The sequence below is a fragment of the Macrobrachium nipponense genome, chromosome 3 (assembly GCF_015104395.2).
Source record: "Macrobrachium nipponense isolate FS-2020 chromosome 3, ASM1510439v2, whole genome shotgun sequence".
Taxonomy (NCBI): domain Eukaryota; kingdom Metazoa; phylum Arthropoda; class Malacostraca; order Decapoda; family Palaemonidae; genus Macrobrachium; species Macrobrachium nipponense.
Genome location: NC_087202.1, coordinates 99,345,531 through 99,365,439, shown reverse-complemented (window position 1 = coordinate 99,365,439; position 19,909 = coordinate 99,345,531). Strand labels below are relative to the sequence as shown.

General features: G+C 40.7%; 1 protein-coding gene across 1 annotated transcript in view; it reads left to right on the top strand.

Moving 5' to 3' along the window:
- LOC135221915 (uncharacterized) overlaps positions 1 to 19,909 on the top strand; it is a 64,267-nt gene that overhangs the window by 15,677 nt on the left and 28,681 nt on the right. Inside the window, exons 4-6 of the mRNA XM_064259935.1 lie at positions 6,689 to 6,751; positions 17,873 to 18,000; positions 19,432 to 19,559. Of these exons, the coding sequence (XP_064116005.1) occupies positions 6,689 to 6,751; positions 17,873 to 18,000; positions 19,432 to 19,559 (319 nt within the window). The remainder of the gene's footprint in view (positions 1 to 6,688; positions 6,752 to 17,872; positions 18,001 to 19,431; positions 19,560 to 19,909) is intronic.

The following is a 19,909-nucleotide window of genomic DNA, read 5'->3' as shown; positions in this document are numbered from 1 at the left end:
AGTAAGGTTTTAATCACTTAGGCTGACTTACCCCCAAGACGCGCCACATTTCAGCCATTAATTTTCCACCGATAATCTACGGAAAAAGATTATTGAAATTAAAAGAATAAATAGTTGTCTCCTTGTGAAATCGACCTGACTAAGCGCTCTAAAAGTCTGTCATTATTATTAGTCTTATTTGTGGGGAGAATGCCGTATTCACTCAATTTAGGTACCATCTGCATTTTATCCGTGGCACAGTCCTATCTGGACCTACGCATGGGCTGCTCTCGAGTGCCGGCGCCCGCGGAGGCAAACTCAGGAAGGTTTCATAGAGAAAAACAGCGGCAAATGAGCGCGGGTGGCTGCGGCCCGCGGGTGCTGCGTGAAGCCGCTGCGCCTTAGCAGGTTGGCGCAGTGTGGTTGCCAGCCACTTCTACCACACACAAATCCCTCCAGACTTATCGGCCAGTCCTTACTCTAACATCATCGTTCGGTGCCGAATTTTCCCTTTAAAGCGTCGGACCATAAGATGCTATTTCGATATTTGATTTAGTCAACACAGTTTGAAAGATTTGCTCTCTGCCAGGCAGAGGCAGAAGTGAGTTACCAGTGGAAACGTTCAGTGCAGACATGAGAGGCGGATGGAAGTTATGAACAAACGGGCTTTTCAACATTAAAAACTGCAGCATGACAACGTCCCAGCTTCCGATAATTTCTTATGTGGACGACGTCGTGCCGTTGCGTGGTCAAGCATGAACGTCTTCATGCTGAAGAGTTTATGAAAAGTCGTCCGCTTGATTTTGCCATGAGTAATAAAGACCTCTTGTTGATTTCATGTTTTCGTTTCATCCGCCACGAATTATTTTAGACTGATACCGTAACATTATCACCGGGTGTGAGAAGCTGACTTTTGACAGAAGCGAAGCAAGAATGATGCAGTACATACGTAGTACATCTGATTTTTATTTGTATGAAGAACCTCTGCGGTGTATCTGGATTTGTGTAATCTAGTTTTACACGTGCGTGTGATTTTTTTTTCTCCTTGATGTTACGTCATGATTTACTCTCTCTCTCTCTCTCTCTCTCTCTCTCAACACACACACACAGTTGCCTCGTGCAATCAAGGTCACAAGATGCGCTAAACATTGTATTATTTCAACGTTCTCAAGAACTGGAAATAATCAGGCAATACTGAAAACTTTTGTGTAATGAGAAACTAAATTTGCATCTCCATCGATCAATAACAGTGAAATTTAGGGATGAAATTACAACGGTAAATCCATCCTATAAAAAATGACAATCGTCTGTCAATCAAATCTATTTTCAAAGTGAGAATAACAGTTTAATATTTTCAAGCTTCCAGATGATCATTATTTTGTATTTATTTACATTTAAATAGCATATTTTTAGTAAATGCAGATCTTTTCTTTGTGTCGATATTTGAGATTAGGTATTATGCGAAAACACATTGAATTTTTACTCAACTGCGAATCACGTATAAGCTTCGTCCACTGACACGTGAGACTGAGCCTAAGTTTTACACTGATGCCTTTAAAGCTGTGAATTCGCCCATTCCGAACAACCAACGTCGGATTTTGCTCGCTCTCTCTCTCTCTCTCTCTCTCTTCTCTCTCTCTCTCATGTTTTATACATTAGGCTACTTTGCATGTATCTACAGAAAAATAATGTTTTGAAAGAATGGTTTAGTACTACTGGAGCGTAATAATTCAACAAAAATGTCGGAAAATCTATTGTCCTAAGAATTGTGATTTGCGTCGAAATGATGATCAGTGTGGATGGAAAAAAGTGGTTAGATGGTTTGAGTGGAGGTCTATTGTAGAAATTACAAACAGATAAAAAAAAATAGTGCCTCAGTGACATGGTCAGCTTGGTGTTGGCCTGCCTCCTCGGTGACAGCGAGTTCGATTCTCGGGCATTCCATTGAGGTGTGAGAGATGTGTATTTCTGGTAATAGAAGTTCACTCTCGACGTGGTTCGGAAGTCACGTGAAGCCGTTGTTCAGTTGCTGAGTAACGACTGGTTCCATGCAACGTAAAAACATCAGACAAACAAACATAAATCCCAGATTATCCATTGTTGCTGTTTAGTAAGAGTTCATTTTCTTCACTCATTCTAAGTAGTCCTCAAATTCTGATGACACGTCATTGCAATTTTTATCCTGTCAATACATATCTCCCATACGTTAACCCTCTGTAGAGGGGTAGTGCCTTCAGTGGACCTCACGGGGTGCACTGTGGGCATTAATAAAGGTTCTTCGCAGTGTCCCTTCGGCCCCTAGCTACAACCTCTTTCGTTGCTTTTACTGTACCTCCATCCACGTTCTCTTTCTTCCATCTTGCTGTCCACCCTTTCCTAACAATTATGTCATAGTTCTCCTGCGGTTTTCTTCCTGTTACACCTTTCAAACCACCCAACTCCCCATTTCATTTCCAGTGGTGAATGACCTCATAGGTCAAAGTGCTTGGCCTTTGGCCTGGACGCTATATTCCATTCCATTCTATAACGTTAAGCATCCTAAACCTTGAATAGATTTATCTTTGTTTTGTAGGGAGAATGAATTGCCTAACGAGTCTTTGTCCTGTGAGAGTCATGTTTCAAGTCGTAAATGCTGAGTTTGTCCTGAAACGTCAAGTGGTATTTGATTACAGGTTTTCAAATCAATGTTGAATCGAAATTCTGGTGCGCGGGAACAATATCTCTCTTCAAATGGAAACTGAGGCTGTGGTTGTTGATGAACTTGAAGCTAGAAAAGTGAGAACAACGCTAATGACGCCCTTTCAGTAGAGTTGTGAAGCCCATTTGAAAATAAAGCAATTACTGGCATTGGACAGAGATCCAGCAGTGAATTGGAGAGTTTAATAGAGGCTGCATGAAAACCCGGGCGATGAAGACCTCCTCCTCCCGTCCGAGGTCGCCGTCACACACGGCCAAGAACATCACGCCCGAGGATCGCATCTGGGAGTTCGGCTGCGTCCTGGGAGAGAGGGGCGGGCGCTTGCTCTGCAGAGCATGCAATCTCGGTCTCGACCACACCCGCAGGTCTACCATCGTCGAGCATCTCAGGTCGTACTGTACATTTCTCTCTCTCTCTCTCTCTCTCTCTCTCTCTCTCCATCTCTCTCTCTCTCTCTCTCTCCATAGCAATTTCAACCTGAATCTTAAAACTAAAAAATCTATAGTGACATATTCTTGTATTTTAAGATTTTATATAAGCAATAAATGGGTATATTTGTAATTGAATTAGGTTGATATTCGTGATATCAGCAGATAGTTATTAATTGAGTGACGCCATTAGTTTTATAGATGTCTCTTGTTTTGACGCCAGTAACAAAGTCACGTGATTTACGAGACCAGGCGTGGAATGTAGTACTCGGCAATAGTTTTGATATCGAAAAATAATTCAGGTTTCCAGGGATTCTTGCCAAGTGAAGGCTGGCGTTTTCGAAGGCTTTGTAAATTTTTGTTTAGTGTATTGTATGTTTAGTAATGTGGAGGATTTTATTCATGGCTTCAATGTTCATGTTATAGTGAGTTTTATAGAACATTGTTCGAGAGCTCTATAAAACTTAATATATTCAGACCATGAAACCATTGTTGATTTTGCCCTTCAGTATAAGGGTCATGGTACTATTCTTGAAGTTAGGAAAGAGCAGGTGTGATGGATGATAATATCTATCGTGTTGCCGAACCAGATCCCGGAAGCACCAGCGTCTGCTGAGTAAGATCGGCCTCATCGACTTCCAGCAGCCCTCTTCCCCGTCCTCCTCCGCTAATGCAGCTCCTCCTCCTCCTCCTCAAGCCGCCGCCTCCTTCGTCGCTCCGGCGGTCATTTACGTGGGTGGGTAAAACCTCGGTCTAGGTATATCTAGAGAGCATTCTCTAGACCTTGGGTAAAACTGCGGGTGGGAAGGATCTCTTCATTTTTCCCAGGAAAGAGCAGCGAGATGCAGTTTTCTCTCAGGGAAGAAACTCTTGTCACCTGACTTTGCATTTTAGTTTTAGGGTGTGGCCTGTTTTAACGGCATTTATACATCTCTTCACATGCATGCTGTTTGAAGTTTTGTGACTATCTCCTAATGACATGCCGTTCATACGTTAACACTTATTACAGTTAATTTATTCGTCACTTTCAAAAGATAAATGTTTTAAGCTTTGATTGGAAAGCAGTTAATGTTCATACCTTATTATATATAGAGAAACGAAATACAAAATATTCTCTTTCTCTCTCTCTGGATACATGGTGATCCAATTGGCATTCAGAGTAAAATATATATATATATATATATATAATATATATATATATATATATATATATATATATATATATATATATATATATATATACACTGAATGCCAATTGGATCACCATGTATCCAGAGAGAGAGAAAGAGAATATTTTGTATTTCGTTTCTCTATATACAATCAGGTATGAACATTAAATGCTTTCCACTCAAGTTTAAAACATTTATACCTTTCTGACAACGTGACCTGTGTTAGTGCGATCTTGACACAATTTGCCGTAAGTAGTTGGATGATATAACGGCCTTGTGAACTACTGCATGTTAGGTGAAAATGAAAAATGTGCAATATTTGCAATCGGGGAATGGAATATACAGACAGGGAGAGATTAATATAGCTGCAGCAACCATACGAGGTGGACGTAGTCTAAAAATAGGGAAATAAGAGAAAATTAAAATCTCAGAGAGCGAAAATTCAAGGAGAGCTCAGGAGGTGCCGTTGCAAAGAATATCTCAATCACCAAACTCTGCTAAGGCTGTACCTACCCTCCACCATTTAGTACTAGGTATACCGGTAAGTTCATTTAGATCTTCCCAGGCTGTACCATCCACCATTTAGTTATACTGGTAATTCCATTAGATCTTCCCAGGCTGGTACCATCCACCATTTAGTACTAAGTTTACTGGTAATTCCATTGAGACTTTCCCAGGCTATACCGGCCTTCTACCATTTAGTACTAGGTATACTGGTAATTGCACTTTGATCTTTCCAGGTTATACCATCCACCGCTTAGTACCAGGTGCACTGGTAGTTATAACCACGAGGTCACCGGATTTTTCGACGGTTTTTTTAAACTTCCCTGTCTTGGCCTTGTGTGCATTTGTTTTAAAGTTTATTTCCTGTTGGCGCGAGTCCGCCTTTCAGTTCATGTACTTTGTTAACTTTACACAGCTTAATATTGTGATAAAACTCTGAACTCCAATTTTATTACAAAATTAAACTGTTAATTTAACAAAATACATGAAGTGAAAGGCGGACTCGCGCCAACAGACAACTCACAAAAGGAAATAAACTTTGAAACCATTCACAACGAGGACAAGACCGGGAAGTTTTAAAAAACCGTCGAAAAATTCGGTGACCTCAGTCTCCAGGATCCTTTCAGTCCTAATAGTTTCACACAAAAAAACTTTTTTTTTTTTTTAGCAATATTTTGCCATTCGATTTCTCCAATATCGATACTCTCAGTCTCTCGAGAGTTCACATAGACAGGATGTATGTTTCACCTCTCCTGAAAGAGGTATATTTCAGGAGAGGTGAAACAATAGCTCCTAGACATGTGAACTCTCGAGAGAGTTTCCAGCCCTGTGACTGGCTTATCAACAGCCAATCAGAAGCGTCGTAAGGGACTGGCCTAGACATCAAATGCACGGTTGATGTGAATCTACTATAGGATGGACGCAAACGCTCTCCCTGAAATATCGGTGTTGCTGTGGCTGATGCGGCGAAGGAGTAGGCGTAGGCGTCAAAGATGATGAATTCATGAAATTAATGCTAAAAGGCCAGAGTTTGGAAGCTTCGACATCTATTCCCAGACTTGATAAACAATCCAGAGAAATTTTATAACTTCTTCAGAATGACAACTGAACAATTTGAAATGTTATTAGGGTTAACTGCACCCTAACTAAGAAAGCAAAACACCAATTACCGACGTGCACTTTCAGTTGAGGAAAGAACGGCCATTTTCCTGAAGGATTCATAGTACTCACTCTCAGCGGACTCGTCGTGACTGATGAAGAAAATGGTTCCGCCCGAGTCACTGACTCTGAATCGCCTTGACTCGGCATGACTCGACTCGCTTGGTGTAAACTCTCCCATTTGAATTAATGTAGCGATTCAAGAAGAGTCATGAATCGTCTTGACTTGACTCGACTCGCTTGATGTAAACGCAGCCTTACAGAAGTTATAAAAGAATGCAAACAGTTTTCTTTCTCTATCTGAGGAGGCTCACGGGACCAGTTTATGTTTTTCTTTGTTATTTAAATTTTCTCAAAGTATTCATTACTAACATAATTCGCCATATGGACTTTTCTGTAGCTTTCATTTTTTCCAGCTAAAGTTATGGTTAACTATATTTCCAGTCTTGATACCGAGAAAGGTGTCATAATAGTTAAATATTCAAGTAATAGAGATAGTGCATCGGTTGCTAGTTATTTTTATTAAGGCTGAAGTTAAAGTAAATGATTCAAGTAAAATTCTTGAGGAATTTTTTAAAGTATATTATCGGAGTACACAAAATACTCTACCTCTTAATTAACTACCAAAAGAGAAACTCAGTCCATGATTTATTTGTGTTAGTATTTCAGAAGTGGACTGAAATTAAACTGTTTGGCTCATGGCTTCTGTTGTGCAAATTTTAGCTTTTTATTTTGCATATTATTTTCCCCAGATGCTGTCGATGATTCCTTCAAGCAAGACATCTCGGACAGTGCGCCCTCTCCTACTTCGCAAGGTACTGTCAAAAGGAATATATATATATATATATATATATCTTTTATATATATATATATATATATATATATATTAATTAGATATAAATAAAATTTTTTTTAGTATAAATTTTTTCCTATATATAGATATATATATATATATGGATATATATATAATATAATTATATCCCTATATAAGTATATAAATTTTCTACTACTATGTATTAAAGTCCTCTTGGAGATGTCTTACACAAAAAACATAAAAAAAAAAACGGTCAGGATTTATGCCCTGTTTCAATTTGTGTGAAGCATTTTCATATATATATATATATATATATATATATATATATATATATATATATATATATATATATATGATGAAAAGCTTCACACAAATTGAAACAGGGCATAAATCCTGACCGTTTTTTTTTTTTTATGTGTAAGACATCTCCAAGAGGACTTTAATACATAGTAGTAGAAATTTATTATATAAAAAATATATAGTATCTATATATGCTAGATTTACATTACCAACGGACGCAAAGGTGGTTGGCAGCCAAATATTCTCAACCTAGAAGCTGAAAAAAAAGAGGAAGGAGTTGTAAAATACTTAGCTTCTGAGGTCAGTACTCTGGTTACAAATCTTGCTTGTTTATGCTGTCAGGCTCACTTCTTCGTTCTAGTCCCATGTCAAACTACCAATGCAATTTCTTTGTTTATTTTGAAATTAATGAATCAAATTTATACATGGCGTGACTGACATTTGTATTCTTACAATAGCCGTCTTTTATAAAACTGGACTCGATTATGTTCGTTTCCAGTGTATAATTGGAATAAATCTTTTCATTTCCCCTCCCCAATTAATTGCATGATGGTCATTAACATGAACAATAATACAGAAATAAGCACTTGTAAAGCTCATGTAAGTTGTGTGACAAAGTTTAAATTGGTAATACTGAAAACCCTAAAAGAGAAAGAGAGACTAGAACAGCATAAAATGGAATTGTGTGTATGTTAATGAAAACAAACATCCATTTAACAGGGCAGGGGGTAATAAAGCAGTTTATTCCAATAATACACAGGAAAGAAAAAATTCTTTTTTTTTAAGCTTTTATAAGGATATCAACATCAACCAAGCCTTGTGTATACTCGGTCCGTTAATTTGAAAAGAAATATACAAGATTTGTGTATTTGAAGGGTAGAGAAAGATATGTAAACTGTTTCGACAAAAGTGGGATTTTCATATCAAAGAATACTGAAGTAAGTTTTAAACTTAATTTTTTGTCTCTGTCAGTTAGGTATTGTGTAATAGACTGCTGACCTGATCAGTCTTCTTGATTCAATGTGACCCTTCAAAAGACAAAATGAGACGACGAGCTCCCTTTCGTTGCTTTTAAGAATGCGACTAATTTTCTCTTCAGTAGATCTTAAACGAGAATGCTCTAACAGTGTTCATGGCTGACAGTTTAAAAGACCCTAAACCCTATCTATTAGGTAGAAATGGTCGTCAAAGTTCAAACGGAAATCTGGATAAGCAACAAAGAGCATACTTTCAGTTTTGGTGAGTTTTCTCTCGAGCTAAAATAGCACCCGGTATTTAAATACCACGCGGCCATTCTTGATTTCTGTCAAAACATTACAGATCAGAATTTTTTATCACTTTCGAAATATACCAAATTTGTAACTAATTTGTATTTTTCATAACTAACAAACCTGAGGTCTTAACATTAGGATTTACTAGCGCCAAGCTGGAAACCGGTAGAATTAAAATTACACTTGTGAGATCCAGGGACTAATGGCATCTATACCAGGTCACGGGGCATGTATACCCAGAATGCCCACGGCTACCTGTGACCCATCAGTTATATTTCTAACCCAGTTTAGACTGCTAGAGGGGTGGTTCGAGGTGGGCCTTTAACTGTTAAGACCTCAGGTTTGTTAGTTATGAAAAATACAAATTAGTTACAAATTTGGTATTTGTTCATACACGAAACAAACCTTCGGTCTTAACATTAGGATAGACTTACTATTGGAGGGAGGTAAGTCTCTACAACTGACTGGGAGTTTGCCACCTTATCCATTTCCGAATATATAGGGAAATTCTAAGAGAATGGACAATGAACCTAGGACCAAAGATATAAGCGGATCTATTGGTTTCCTCCCACTGGGTGTAGATACCATTCTAACTGTTTACTCTTGTCCCTTTGCGAACTGGATCCACCTTCACCCCTCTTTTCCTTATTATCCAGAGGGTGTTGTTGCTACTGAAAAGTATATCATCAGCTAAGATAGCTTCACAGTATGACTGACCATCTCACCTGCATCTAGTCCGTTCCAGCACATGACGGTACTCCTTCTTCATATTGCCCGTAGTTAAAGGAGTAGGAAGAAAGTAGTAAAGAAAAAAGACCAGTCATCCCATTCATTCTACTTTCATACCTTCATCTTAGACTAGACCCAAACTGACCCGCCAGGGGCACTGGATGAACTATATCACTTGTTGGGCCGCCACCACTGGACCCAAGGAAAAGGTGTCCAAGGATCTATGGGCAACATCTTTCAAATAAAATGAGGTGAAAGTTGTTTGGCGCTTCCACACGCCAGCTTTCAGAATTTTTTTTTTATCCACAGACATGTTCTTCTTAAATGCCAGGGAAGCACTCACACCCCTGATGTCATGAGCTCTAGCTCCCACCTTGGCTATCTGACCCTCTGTCTTCTGCAGTATAAGCATCTCTGATCGTCTCCCTTAGCCAAAATGATATTGTATTCTTGGACACTTCCTTCTTGTTCCGTCCTGTACTTACGAACAACCTCTGCAACCCCCCGGCCTGAGGTGCCTTGTTCTCTTTAAGTACTCCCTTAGTGCCCTGACGGGGCACAGGAGCATCTCAGCTTTGTCGTTGTCTACAAAGTCTGCCAAGGAAGGTATGGTAAAGGAGTCGAATCTGCCGTCTACTATTGTTGGATTTTGGGTCTTTGCCACGAATTCTGGGACTAAACTCCACAACACCCATTGATCTCCAACCTCTCGAGTGCTTTATGAGATATGAGAGGCCATGCAGCTCCCCCACCCTTTTGGTTGAAGCCCAGGGCCAATAGAAGAACGTCTTCAGGGTCAGGCTCCTATCCGTGGACGTGCCTTAGTGGTTCGTAGGGGGGTTTTGTCAGACTACTCAGTACCTTGGTCAGATCCCAATCTGGGCTTTTAGCTCCTTTGGTGGGCATGACTGTTCAAAGCTCTCATCAGCATGGCCAACTCCCATGAAGACGATATGTCCACTCCTTTCATTCGTAAGACTGAGGCTAGAGCAGCCCTGTACCCCTTCACTGCAGATACAGACATATGTTTTTCTGTTCTGAGATATCAGAAAGTCTGCTAACTGCTGATAGTGGTACCGAGTGGAGACACGTTCCCTCTACACACCAATCACAGTATGCTGACCACTTTCCTTGGTATACTGTCGCAGATGATTTTCTGATATTACCTGCCATCTGAGTTGCTGCTTTCTGCGAAAAACAAAAACCTCGCTCTCGGAGGAGATACTTGACAGTCTCCACCCGTGAAGCGAGGACTTCAACGACTGGTGGTACCTCTCCACGTGAGGCTGACACAGAAGGTTACTCCATGGAGGTAACTCTCTTGGCACATCTACTAGGAGTTCCAGTAGGTCTGGAAACCACTCTGCTTTCGGCCATAACGGGGCTACCAGGGTCATCTTGAGGTTCTGAGACCGCATTACCCTGTTTCAGAACCTGACGGATTAGACAAATGGAGGAAATGCGTACACGTCCAGATTGTCCCAGGGGTGTTTGTAGCTCATCTTCTGCTACTGCCTCTGCGTCCGGGACTACTGAACAATACACTTCCAACTTTTTGTTGTACCTGGTTGCGAATAGGTCTATGATCGGTCCTTCCCACAACATGAGCATCCTGTCCACTACCTGTTGGTGTAGGGACCACTCCGTTCCCAGAATCTGATTCCTGCGGCTCAACTTGTCGCCACTATGTTTCTTTTTCCCGGAATATACCTGGCCTTGATGTCTACCAGGTTCTCTATAGCCCACTGGTGAAGTTGAACTGTCATCACATGTAACTGCCGAGAAACTAGGCCTCCCCTTGCTTGTTTATATAAGCTACTACTGTGGTGTTGTCTGACATCAATACCACTGAGTGTCCCTTTACTCTCTCTCTGAATTCTTGTAGAGCCAGGAAAGCTGCTTTCAACTCCAGCACGTTTATATGGAGTTCTCTGTCCTTGCAACTCCATTTTGCTGACACCATCAACTCCTCCATATGGGGCTCCCCAGCCTTCTAGTGACACATCCGAGAACAGCAAGAGGTCCGGGGAGGACTGTTGAAGGGGGACACCCACTGTCAGATTGTCGTCGTCCACCACCACAGCAAGTCTTTCCTCACTTCTGCCGACAAGGGAATTTGCTCGTACGGGTGATCTACTGTTGGTGACCAAAACTCCTTCATCCTCCATTGTAGGGACCGAAGGTGTAGCCTTCCTTGTGGTACTACTAGCTCTCCAGGGAGGTTAGGATTCCCAGCACCACCTGCCACTGTCTTGCTGGCTGTGTCTGCTTTCCCAGAAAGGCATTCACACTTGTTTGCATTTCTCTACTCTGGTCTGTCGGGAATACTTTGGCGTGTGTGTCTATACACCATTCCCAGATATTCCAACGTTGACTTGGATCCAGCTGCGACTTCTGCTGATTCACCACAATACCTAGGCTGTGACAAAGCTGCAGGAGGGCCGCCCCTGTCCCTGAGTAATTTCTCCCCTGGACTTTGCTATCACCAGCCAATCGTCCAGATATCTTATTAGCCTGATCCCCTGAGCATGCGCCCACGCCGACACGAGGGTGAACACTCTTGTAAAAACTTGAGGAGACGTTGTCCAATGCCAGGAAGCACAGGACCTTGAATTCGAAGCTTTCCCTGCAAGACTGAAGCGGAGAAATTTCCTTGAAGACTGATGGACTGTATCTGAAAGTATGCGTCCCTTTAGATCGACTGTCAGCATAAAGTCTCCGATTCTGACTGCTTGTAGAACCGTTTTCGGAGTTTCCATCTTGAAACTGGTTTTCCTTATAAACAGATTCAGCGTTGACAGGTCTATTACTGTCCTCCACTCCCGTTGGCTTTGGGTACCAGGAAAAATCCTGCTGTAGAAGCCTTTTGTCGGACTGCATACTTGTTGCACAGCTCCTTTTTCCATCATCTCTTCACTTCGTCCTGCAGAATAGTGGCCTTCTGAGATTTGTGGGCATAAGTGACGTGGGGTAATGGTTGATCTGTCAGGGGCGGGGTTACCTCGAACGGAATCAAATACCCGATCCTGAGAACATCCACCCACCCACTGCTCTGCCCCTAGTTCCTGCCACACCTCCAGTGATTTGCCAGGCAACCCCCCACTGGTGTGGCCGAGTGATGGGAGGCGCCCATCCTATCTTCTTGAGCCTCTCCCTCTTCCCCTATTGCCCTTCCTCTGTTGTTTCTATTGTGAAAGGGCCGATGAGTTATCCTCTTTGGGGAAGAGGGTCTTGTGACTCTATTAGGGATGCTATGTCCCTCACTGTCTTCTTTCGAGACATCTGCTGTTGTCTTCCCTCCAAAGGAGTAGTTTGACTGTTAGAAGTTTCCTAACTGCCTGTTGCACCAACCTATCGTTAGTGTCCATCCTTCTTCTATCTATCGCCTCTTTATAGTATGACCTCTGGCAACAGTAGTTGCGATTCCAAGATATCCCCATTCCTCATTGCTAACAGGGATCCAAATCCACATTGCGGCTTAGTCTAGCCAATGCTGCATCTCTCCTCATTAGCAGGATATTTGCCCAAACATTGGCAATTACGTTTGTCAGGTACGCAATCGCCTTGGACCCTGACTGTAGTAATCTAATGAACAATGGTTCATCCACTACTTTCCTTGTTGCTTCCGAGGATGCAATTTTCGCCACTGCTGTTGACCAAAGGTCTAACCAGGAAGCAGCCTGAAAGACAGAAGAAGCTGTTGCTTCTAACGTAGCAGCCTCTTGGTACGTCATCGAAGGGCACTCCATTTTAACCTGATCCAAGGTTAATCCAGGCCTTAACCTTACAACATTAGGGTTCATTTGTCTAAGACAGCAAAGGGACCATTTGGTGGTTCGTCATAATAATATTTCCTTTGCTTTATCATTGGAGGGGGAATAAATTTAAATGATCTATTAGATCTTAAGGAATTATCCCTCCCTGCAATCTTTGCGTTTACGTGTTGCAAGACCGATTCCGCATGACTCGAACAAGGCAATTCATATGACACCTTGGTATCCCTCTTTAGTCCAAACGCCATGTCAATTCCAGGAGGAAGCATACTGGCCGGTGTTTCTGTCTTCTCCGAAAGGCTATTGAATTGACGAATCAAATCAATAACCTCTGCATACGAGGCCAGAATCTCTTGGTTTTCTCCTTCCTCCGGCTCTAGTGTACCACTCTCCGTCACGAGGGATATTGTCTCGCCTCTATCTTCTGACAGACGGCCCGGAATTCCACGGCCGCCTGCCCCTACGGCCGCGGTCTCTTTGATCTTTGCTGGCCGCTGTTGGCTCGATCCCGGATAGTCAGCAGGGGAACGAGAACGTCTCACTCTTTCTCTGCTCACGGATCTAGAGCGAGAATCTCGTCTAGATCTCCAAGATGAAGGCTCCCTTAAGACAGAGGTAAGTTCGTCTCTATTAGCATTGGCATCGTTTTCGAGCGTCGGCGAGCCCGGCCTCGACCTTTTATCCAGACGGACACTGCCTTCCACGAATGTATCCGCCGAGGTTGCCAACTCTCTATTTTTCGTACTTTTAATAGGAGCCTTATCGTCCTTCGTACGTATTTTGAACGGCCTTATGGGCGAAACTGGGACCTGCCTTCCATCCTCTGCTGCACCTTTCGCCGCCAACGTCGATTTTACCAGAGGTATCGCAGTTTTTGCGATCCGAACTGGCAACCCCGCCTCGGCCGCTAGCTCGCCGGCCGTCACCTCTCTCGCTTGTTCGGACTCTTGCGAACGGCTTCGTCTGCCAACCTTGTGCTTAATAGCCACTGATTTTCCGACCTTCTTGCTGACTTGGAAATGACAGTCTTGGTCCGAAGAAGAGGAAGAATTGATTCTTCTCCTCTTGGCCCGAGGATCCGCCAGGAACTCCCGAATCCTCCTCCAACGCTTGACTGGCGCTCGCCGTGACGTTATCGGACTTAGCGATGACGCCGAACTAGAGGAAGAAGACGAAGAAGGCGAATCACTTTTTCTTTTTGTCTCTCTTATTCATTCTCTCCTCTATATCCTGTAATTTCTGCATTACAGTTTGCATTGACGGGTCAGAAGGCGTATTAGCGTCTGGGTGCAGCGAAAAAAGGCCGAGAAATCGGTCTGTGACGTCATCACGTCTGCCATCTCAGAGTGTGACGTATGTTGTGACGTCATCCCTCTCGTAGGGAGAGACTGAGAGGTTTCTGCTGGCAACCGCATGTTTGCTGCCAAACTACCTCCCACGTTCTGCATCGCTGTAAATACTGAGTGGGATGGTGAAGCCGCGGCATTAATTCCCATAAATTGCAAGCCCGGGGGATGAAGAACATTCAGCGCTGCCGGACCCTGCTGGAACCGTGACGTCATATAATGCGCAAGCAGACCATCCAAGGTTGGTACGCCTGGTAGGCCTAGCGCTGACCACGTACCATCTAACCTATGCGCTTGAGTAGCAGGAGCCTGGAACAAAGATGGCGGATCTCCCCCTCTACTTGCTGGGAACAAAGGAGAGTGCAAATTATTCATAAAATTACCCAAGGCCCCTCCTGACGTTTCCGATACAGAACCGCTAGGAGAAACCGAAGGGGTATGAGACAATTCAAAAGCAGGTGGAGAAACATATGGAGCAGCCTGGTTATTACCGATACAAAAGAGCCGGTAAGGTTTGGTCTCCAAAGATGGCGTCACCCCCTTCCTTTTTGTATTGGCTTTCCCATAGAACTTCTTCCACTGTTCCACCGACCAACCGCGACAAACAGAACACGGATTAGTAACCGTACATACGTTTTCCCTGCACCTACTACACGTTGGATGAGGATCCGTCGACACCGAAGTTAGGAACCTAGAACATGGAAAGCCACTGACTCCTGGGCATTTCCTTTGTCTCCTCTTCGAAGCGGTAGACGATCCCGATGTTGAGGCAAAATTCTCCATCATACCACGTATACACTCTTACCACACACTGATCACACTTGGAGAAAGAAAAGGAATGAAAAAAAAAATGAAATGGATAAAGAACGGGCAAACTGAAAAACCGGCTTTAAATGAGATAGACAGTAACACGTCTTATCTTAAAGGCGGTATGGGGGGGGGGGGGGGGGGGGGGGGGGAAAACAAATAACCTGATGGGTCACAGGTAGCCGTGGGCATTCTGGGTATACATGCCCCGTGACCTGGTATAGATGCCATTAGTCCCTGGATCTCACAAGTGTAATTTTAATTCTACCGGTTTCCAGCTTGGCGCTAGTAAATCCTAATGTTAAGACCGAAGGTTTGTTTCGTGTATGAACAATTCTCATTTTTTTCGTAGTGATTTGCGATGTTTAAAGTTCTTCGGATAGATAAACGTTTGTCCTCGAGTCATTTTATACCACAGCCAAGTAGTTGCCAAGCAACTATTTTTTTTCTCGCACGTGTTTCATATATCGTCTCCGACCATCAGAGACTCAGAGTCCGTGCTATGTTGTTTACATATTTGGTCGAAGTTTGAGACTTGTCTTGGAATGAGTCGCTTTTAGTGACTTAATTCAATGCGGTTATATTCCTCCGTTATTTTCAGTAAATCTTACGAAACAAGATTAGTTCTACAATTATTCAAAAATGCCAAGACCAAGGAAACAAGTGAAACATATCAGAAAGATGGCACAATTAAGGAGTGAAGCTTTCAAGCAACAACTTGAAATTGAAAAGAAAATCCTCAATGAAAGTCCGTATGTATCACGTTCCGTAGATTTAGGTAATAACTCCGCGTCGAGTATTTCTTTGGAAATTACAGTTTCCTATAGTATTTGGGTTGCTTATTAAAAAGTGACCGTTAGTTTTGGGGGCTTAACCCTCATGAGTTAGTACTAAACACAGCGAAATAGTAGGTACATTTGCCGTGTGGAGTTGGCCTATTGACTTGAATTATCCTCTGTGCAAATGTTGTGTTAGCCTACTTGTAATTCTTTGGAGAGGTGTGTGGAAAATAAGGAAAAATGATTTAATGAAGGGTTTTGTAAAGCTAAAGGCATCCCACAAGTGCAGTGTAAACTATGAATGAAAGAGTGGACAGCATCACGTATGTGGAATCGCTCGGGCCCCCTAATGACCGGAAAATTAACTGATCGGAAAACCGAGAAATGGCAATTTACAGTACATTTTCCTTGATATCTTTAAAACGGCTTGACAAATGACATTGAATTGTTGCATCTGTTTATTAATGTCATCTAGCCTATCAGTCAAAGTACAATTTAGATGACTTTCTACACATTTTATATCTTAAAACATTGACCAAAAATTTTCCGGTCATTTTGAGAAGGGTCAATTCTTCATCTTTGATTGTAAATTGTTTATTATTGTTACTTATTTTCTATATGTTATTGATACCATTATGAAGAGTATTCATCTAGCTACAAATTGAGCATAAGATTTAATGGGTTTGGTAAGAAATAAACTTTAAAAGCTTGACCGTAAAGTATCTGGTAGTGTCAATATATAATATATACTAATTTTTCCTTTACTATTCTAAAAGTTCTTGGAAGTAAGTACATTCTGGTAACAAAATCGAATTCCATCCTCCAAATTATTCATTTTGAAAATTGAAAGAAGATCAATAAATAAAAACGCTAAAATTGTAACATTGAACATTGACCGGAAAAGTTTAGGGAATGGAATGCATTTCTTCGTAAAGTATTTAGTTTTATAAAGTAATCAGTAACAATTAATTTGAAATATATATATTAAGAGTTGTGTTTAAAATATTAAATATTGTCTTTTATGAAATACGCTTGCAAGTAGATGAAATGAAGAAGAGAAGAAAATAGTACTGTTCAGTATTTAAACAAGTTTGTCCTAATTGGTCACCACCACCTTCTGCGTCTTATTCCAATTTCGACATTCAGATTGTGGATGTTCAAAGACAAGATAATAGTGTGGACTACGATCTCTGTGCAATTGCAAATGATATAGAATTTTGTCAAATATTTTATCGAGGAGGAACTTATAAACTATGAGCCTAAATATTTGAGCTCTCATTTAGTTAATTGTTTGGAGATGGGAATTCTCACACAATTCCTATATGTAAAATAAGTTGTGCTCCAAAGGTTTTGAAAATGAAACTTCATTCAATAGAAATTAGTTGCAGCTTTGGTTTACCAGACACAATTGAGAATATGGTCGGGTGCAGTGGTAGGAATGGTAGGAAATTATGCCGTGTTTGGAAATATAGATCATGTTCAAATATGAAAACTAAAGATGAAGACTGGTTCTGTAATTTATACTTACAATAAAACACATAATAGAGCTAATTTACATTAAAAATAGAAAAAATAAATATAGATATTTAGGGCTTTAAGTTTCTTCTCACTTGATGAAAATAATTTTTATAAAGTTTATTTTTGTATTTTTCCTGTTGTTTTTTCATTATGCATACTTATGTTGTACCTGGAACTTAAGATGTATAGTTAAGAGAGGGAATTAGGCCAAATTATTAATCTTTTAAGGTTACTTCACTCAGAAATCATAAAAAATTTCTTTTCTGTAAGAGTAATTACCCTTAGCAGTTCGAAAATTTGGATACATATCCTATTTTCTTTGGGTTTTTATTTTCTAAAAATGGAATATTTATAAAATATACTTAAAATAGTAACACTTTTACAACAAATACTAATGAAATAGAAATTCTCTGTGTCAGTCTTATCAAGTTTTGCAAAGAAATATGAAAATTAAACTTCTTTTGGGGGGATTTATTGTTCCTTAAAGGCACCAAATATTTATTGCTATCTCATATGAGTTTTTTAATGTTAGATGATTATGTACTAACATATCTAGCATTATTAAATATGTAAGAATAATTCAGTCTGCATCTTTTCAGGTTTAACGGGGCCATATTTGCTAAAAAAAGAAGCACACTGCACCACGGTATTAGACCAACTTCTCCGGGATGACACTTTCACTGACGTCACTCTCACGGCAGAGGGCCAGAGTTTACGAGCTCACAGGGTAAGTAGTAGTCAGATACTTGAAGTGATAAAGACATTTCAGATTATCAAATCTAGTTTAAAAGATGTTTGCTTTGGCATTGTTGAACTGGAAGTTTCCAATACTAAAAGTATGTATCGGCCTGTGTATATACTCGATCCGTTAATTTCAGAGGAATTAGTAAAATGTATAGTTTTATATAAGTAACTTACTAAGTAATTACACAACTAATGATTCTAACTCTCATGGCAGCTAAGAATTGAAAATGCTTGGTAGCGCTTCTATCATTTTCGTTTAGGACACAATCTCCCCCCCCCCTGTTCTAAGTAGCTTGAATTTGATCACCAGATGGTTCTTTGGTGTCTCCATGTGGTGACTTACTCTTGGTTATTTTTGTAAGCCTTCATGCTATTTTAGACCATTTAGGTTTATTTTGACTTGTTCATTGATTGAGTTACTGATTATGTTGGATACTAGTAGTACTAGTACATATTAGTATATTATAGTGGACAAACCAGTTCTATTGGTTTGACTTGTTCAGAATGTAAGAACTGGGATCAGGGAAAATGTAAGACCCTTGATGCACATTTACTAGATAAATTAGAACGTAATAGAGAAAGAAGAAAGCAGCTATTAGAGCAGAAACTAAGAATGTAGCTAGTTTGCAGAGTTCTCCTAAATCGTGTGTAGCTGATGTACCTGTTTTGTCATCTACTTTTTCTGCTTTTTCCCTCCTTCCCTCTTATGGTCAAGAGCAAAAACAATTTGAGCTCTTCAGCGGTTTTGTACTCTTCCTTCCCTGAAAGTGGGTGGGGCATTGTCTCCTACACAAAAACAATAGAAGCTTTACCATATATTTTCAGTTTTTAACTGCTGTACAAGTTAGAAACATTAGCTATGTAATTACTTAGTAAGTATAAATATAAAACTCTATTTCATTCTAAAAATCATATTTCAAGGGAGGTAGTTGACATCGGATCATTCTTATGCTAAATGTCACATATGCTTTCTGTGTTAAGGCTATAATGCTCAGATTTATGTCTGTTAGCACTTTTACCAAGTTGGTCTCTGTAGATGTTTGGCTTTCTCTGTAATCAGTCTTTATGCAAAAGCATTGAAGATGGGTCACATGTTATTAGCAGTGAGTTTAAAATATAACTTTAAAGAGACAGAAGGAATTTTTCTTCGCTTTTATCAAGATTTATACATTTTCCATGCTCATGTATGCCTTGCATCATGTTTGATACAAACTTGAAATTCCAGTTATTTAGAAAAGCTAGTATTCCAATTTCATAGTCACTAGTGTTGCAGCTCTTAAATGTATAGTAATTTTACATTGTAAACATATTTTCACATCTGTATTCAGGTGGTGAAATGTCAGTATCGCTATATATTTTAAGTTTATAAAATTCTTATGTTGTGTTCAGCCTACAGTATTTCATCTTTTCCCAGATCGTTCTTTGTTTAGCAAGTTCTTACTTTCGTCAAGTACTGAGCCGTGAACAGAATGTGCAGAGTGTAGTGCTTCTCCGTGATGTCAAGTTTGCAGAACTTCGTAACATCATCCATTTTATTTACACGTAAGTGTTTTTCTAAACGGAATTTAACTATGTGGCAGGATTACAAGCTCAAAAGACAAGCAGGACAAACTCTCCCCCCCCCCCCAACCATAAATTTTATCAGTCCAACTTCCAAACTCACCCTCAGCCACACTTTCCTCTTCACACTACAGAATACATGCAGGACACAAAACACAAACACATGTACTCCCCCCAACTCCAGATAATCAGGGCTAGGCTGTGCTGTCCGCTGGACAAGGTCGCTGAGACACCAACAACTGCCACAAGCCAACAAATAACCAACAACAAAGAACTATAACCAAAAAACTCAACAACAACACGACAACAACCAAGAACCGCAACCACACAAC